This window comes from Penaeus vannamei, unplaced genomic scaffold (genome assembly GCF_042767895.1).
Source record: "Penaeus vannamei isolate JL-2024 unplaced genomic scaffold, ASM4276789v1 unanchor5375, whole genome shotgun sequence".
Taxonomy (NCBI): domain Eukaryota; kingdom Metazoa; phylum Arthropoda; class Malacostraca; order Decapoda; family Penaeidae; genus Penaeus; species Penaeus vannamei.
Genome location: NW_027218353.1, coordinates 107501 through 112500, shown reverse-complemented (window position 1 = coordinate 112500; position 5000 = coordinate 107501). Strand labels below are relative to the sequence as shown.

The window sequence follows — 5000 nt, the reverse complement described above, 5'->3', positions numbered from 1 at the left end:
TTTTTGTTACTTGATTAATTAAAGCAGTTTTGATTTCAGGTTAGATAATTTATGAAATTTTGCTAAACTAATGAATATCAAATAATCTAAATTAATTTTAATTTTAGATCTAAAATGTTATTGTAACAATATTTTCTTGTGTATGATTCTTAAAATGTTTTTATCAAGATAATTAACCCTTATCTTATTTTAATTTTTAATCTAATTAATCATAATTAATCTGACAACATTATCTTAACCCACTCACTCTGGAGGATGTATGATCACGTCATGACGAACCGAGCCGTAATGTTGGGCGGTAATTAGCCATACCGCATGCAGACGGACTCGAAGTTACGCATACTATAAATCTACTCGTTTGTTTGCCCTTAAAATTGGTCATTGAAGAAACAGTGCCTCTTATAGCCCCACAGAAATCGTCTTGTGTTCCCTTTTTAACGAAAATGCATTACGGTAAATGTATGTTTACTACTCTTGTCATCTCCAATTCAGCATCGGATTGTAAAGTTTGCATTGCCGATGGTGATAGTGTAGATATCCTATCCTTGTCATTTTAACTCGAGCACCCGTGCGTGAAATGTGTCCCGAAAATGTGAACGAAATGTCCTTTTTAATACGATCACCTAACTGTGAAACTCAGGTGCCTTAAATGTAGAGAGTAGAGTAAGTGTGTATATTTCCAACCCTTACCGTTTTTAACTTGATCACCCGACTGAAATGTGTGGGCCAAAAGTGCAGAGTAAATGTGTATATATCCTACCCTTGTCCTGTTTAACTCGATCACCTGAGTATGAAACATTTGCCAAAAGTGTAGAGTAAATATATATATATCCTACCTTTGTCCTTTTCATTTTGATCACCCGACAATGAAACGTGTACCAAAAACGTAGAGTAAATGTGTTTATATCCTACCCTCGTTATTTTAACTTGAGCACCTGAGTATGAAACATTTGCCAAAAGTGTAGAGTAAATATATATATATCCTACCTTTGTCCTTTTTATTTTGATCACCCGACAATGAAACGTGTACCAAAAACGTAGAGTAAATGTGTTTATATCCTACCCTCGTTATTTTAACTCGAGCACCCGTCTGTTAGGAGCCCGGTGCATGGCTCGGCTGTGTGTGGTAAAATCCTCTTGTGAGTGGGTTATTAAGTTGTTGTTAAATCATTATTAATCTTAATTAATCTTCTTTATTCCATCTTATCCGATTTTAAGTGTTCTTTCATTTTGGTGTTCTATTTGTTTCAGCTTGTTATGAATTTTTGTTTTATTTTTGCCTTGTTTGTTTTTGTTAATTATTTGTTGCTTTTCATTATTTTCATTTATTCTGTTTACTTTTGTCTTTTGTTCTTTATCTTTTCTCTGTTATTGTGCATTATTTGTCTACTCTTTGGTATCTGTTTCTTTAAATATTATGTTCCATTTTTAATTGTTGTTTATATATTTCTCTATTTGTTTGTTTGTTCCTTCCTTACTTTCTTTTTTAATTATAATTGATATTAATGATAATGAAAAAGAATGATGATACTGGTAAATGATATAATTATAATTATTTCGGCATTTGTATTAATCTCTTTTCTCTCTCTTTTTCCCTTGCTATGATATTTTGGATTCAAAAGGTAAAGGGAATAAATTGTTATTGTTTTTATTATCATTATTATTATTGCTACTACTGCATGTTTGTTTTCTTTGTGATTTTTTTTTCTCTCTCTCTCTCTCTCTTTCTGTTTGTTAATTTATCTCTCTCTCTCTCTCTTTCTCTATCTCCTTGCTTTCCTTGCTTTTATTTTTTTTTCTCATATTCTTGTTTTTCTCCCAATCTCTCTTTCTCTCTCCTCCCTTTCTCCATTTACTTTCTAATTAAATGCACTTGAAGCATGCTTATTGTCACAAATGTCAACTATAAATTATTGTTTCGTTTATTACCATCATCGCATTTAATTTCTCTCCCATATTTCTTTAATTTCTTTGAGCGTTTTGACTAGGTCTTGGAAGCTGGAGAAGTCACGGCATGATATCGTCTTCAGCCATCGGAGTTGCTTTTACTGATGCGTTTATTTGTATCGAATTTGACATTTTTTGCACATGCTTTGTATTGTATTTTATGATGCGTTTGTGTATTGTGGTTCTGCGGTACTTTTGCACCTTATTGTTATATTACATATACGTTGTTTTGAATGCTTGGTGTATGCTTATGTATTTTTCTATTTATTATTTGTTATTGCCATTTTCATCATTGTTTTTCTTTGTGCTGTTGCCTCACTTCTCATGAATTCTTTCTTTTCATTTCTTTCCACTGCCCCCTATCCCGTCAGTCTGTTGTTCCCCAAATTATCATTTTATCCTTTTTAAATCCTGCAGAGGACGCGGAGGAATGGGAGGGGGAGGTGGAGGAGGAGGAGGAGGCATGAGGAATGATCTGATTGCTGGTATGGCGTCGCAGTATATCGGGAATATGCTCAGGTAAGATGGACTGGGGGTGAGAGTGAGTTGAGTGAGAGGAGAGGAGAGAGAGTGAGAAGGAGGGAGGGAGAGAAGGAGGGAGAGTGAGAATGAGGGATGGAGGGTGGGAGAAAAGGAGGAAGGGGGGATTCAAGATAATGGAGAGAGGGAGGATTTGAGAGAAGGGAGAGACAGAGAGAGGGAAAGAGGGAGGGAGAGAAAGAAGGAGAGAAGGAGGGAGAGGAAAAGAGGGAGGGAAGGAGGGAGGAGAGAGGGAGAAAAGGAGGGAGGGAGAGAGAGAAGGAGTGTTGGAGGGAGGGAATGAGAGGAAGGGAGGGAGGAAGAAGGGAAGATTGAGGGAGGGAGAGAAGTGATTGACTGACAGAGAGAGAGAGAGAGAGAGAGAGAGAGAGAGAGAGAGAGAGAGAGAGAGAGAGAGAGAGAGAGAGAGAGAGAAAGAGAGAGAGAGGGGAGGGGGAGGAAGGAGGCAGGGGAAAGTGTAAATGGGGGAAATAGGAAGAAGGGAAGAAAAAAGAGAAAAATTTAATAGGAGAGACATGGATGATGATGAAGGAGGAAAGGAAATGAGAGAGGAAGAAAGAGAAAGAGGAAGAGAGAGGGAAAGAAAGTGAGAGCGAGGGGGTTGAAGCGAATTCCAATGCATTTAAACTAACCAACTCTAATGTCTCATTTCTCCACAATATTTCCGTCAGTTTATAGATTTTAGAAACGGGCACTAACACTTAGACAAGTAAGGATAAAACAATGAATATGAAGTAAGTAAAACAAATAATAAGTAAGTATAAAAGACTGTGTATAAGACAAAACCTTCTTGGGTTAGTTTTTATTTTATTTTTTTCATGGTATTTACTATTTATGAATATTTTTGTAACATCCTTCATATCATTCTTCATTTTGTTTGTTTATTTATTTTTTTTCTAATCATAATATATATATACTTTAATTTTTTGTTTATTTTTAATGTTTTTCTATTCATAATGTACATATACTTTTGTTTTTTCCTACTCATTATGTACATATACTCTTTGCGCATGTGTATGTGTATCCATTACGCTTCTTTTGCAATGCATGCAATTATAGGAATCATTATCGCAATTAGTTACTTAAATGTGGCGGGATTGCCCCTAGAGTTTTGCACATTGTAGAGTAGATGGATAGTCAAGTTATATTTTTATATTTGAGGTATTTATGATATCAATATTTTATTCATGAATTTATTTAGATATTTGTAAGATTTATGATATTAGGATATTTATGATATCTGTGTTCAGACTGAAAGGAAAGAGAAAATTCATCATGTAATATGATAATGATATCAACAAAAAGTTTTGATTGATATACAGGGCTCGTTATAGAATAAATAAAATGATCTTTATTATTACAGAATTGAATGTGGTGTTAAAAAAGATTTGATAAAGGAAGGAGATCGAGCTAGAATAGAAATCAGCGTAATTGAAATATTTTCTCAAAAGTCGTATGAATTGAAATGGTCAAAATTACTTGTGTTCTGAATATTAATGGTAGAAAGATGGATCATTCAACTATTGAAAAGGGAATTTTGTAATGTTAAATGACCAAAAAAAAAAAGGTTTGAAACTGATGACTTGACTTTGCAAAAATTGACTTATAATAAATAGACATAAAATTAAATGTCCCTTTATTATATTATAAAATTTGGTAGAGATAAATGAACAAGATTTGCTTTTTTGAAATTCATAATGGTCACAGTGAATAAAATCCTGTGTGTGTTTGCATGTGTGTGTATGTGTGTATGTGTGTGTGCATGTATGTGTATGTGTGTATGTGTGTGTGCATGTATGTGTGTGTGTGTATGTATGTATGTATGTATGTATGTATGTGTGCATGCGTGTGAGGGAGAGTGTAAACAAATATATTTACGTGCGTGTCTTCCCATTTCTTCGCAGTGGAGGAGGAAATCGCGGAGGAGGGGGAGGTCAGAGGAATCACGACGACGTGCTGTCTGGCATCGCGTCGAACGTCATCGGAGGTTTGGTCGGGTGAGTCCATTTTTTCCCAATTTACCCCAATTTGTTTCTCAGCTGGAGAGTAGCAGCGTACTTTTCAAAGGAAATGATCTATTATAATAAGTATAATTAACAATGATGATTATGATATAACTGCAATACTACAGGGTAGTTATACTATAATTATTTTTGTTGTTATTATTATCATTATTATTGTTGTTGTTATTATTATCATTATTATTATTATTATTGTCATTATTATTGTTATTGTTATTATTATTATTACTATTACTTTTATTGTCATTATTGTTATCATTATCATTATTATTGTTGTTATTATTATTATTATTATTATTATTATTATTATTATTATTATTATGGATATTATTGTTATCATTATTTTCTTTATAATCATTATTATTATTTTTATTAGTATTATTATTGTTATTGGTAATGGTTATGATTATTATTATTGATATTATCGTTATTTGTTATTAATACTGTTATTATTATTACTATTATTGTTTTAGTTATTATATTTATTGTTAT

At 33.0% G+C, this 5000-nt stretch overlaps 1 protein-coding gene across 11 annotated transcripts in view; it reads left to right on the top strand.

The window, feature by feature from the left end:
* The window catches only part of LOC113828640 (calpain clp-1), a 182499-nt gene that overhangs the window by 73250 nt on the left and 104249 nt on the right, over positions 1-5000 (top strand). For 10 of the 11 annotated variants that reach the window (XM_070120531.1, XM_070120537.1, XM_070120536.1 and 7 more), the window contains 2 exons: positions 2365-2466; positions 4392-4484. In XM_070120531.1, coding sequence (XP_069976632.1) covers positions 2365-2466; positions 4392-4484 — 195 coding nt within the window. The remainder of the gene's footprint in view (positions 1-2364; positions 2467-4391; positions 4485-5000) is intronic. The other variant, XM_070120535.1, reaches the window with a different exon arrangement.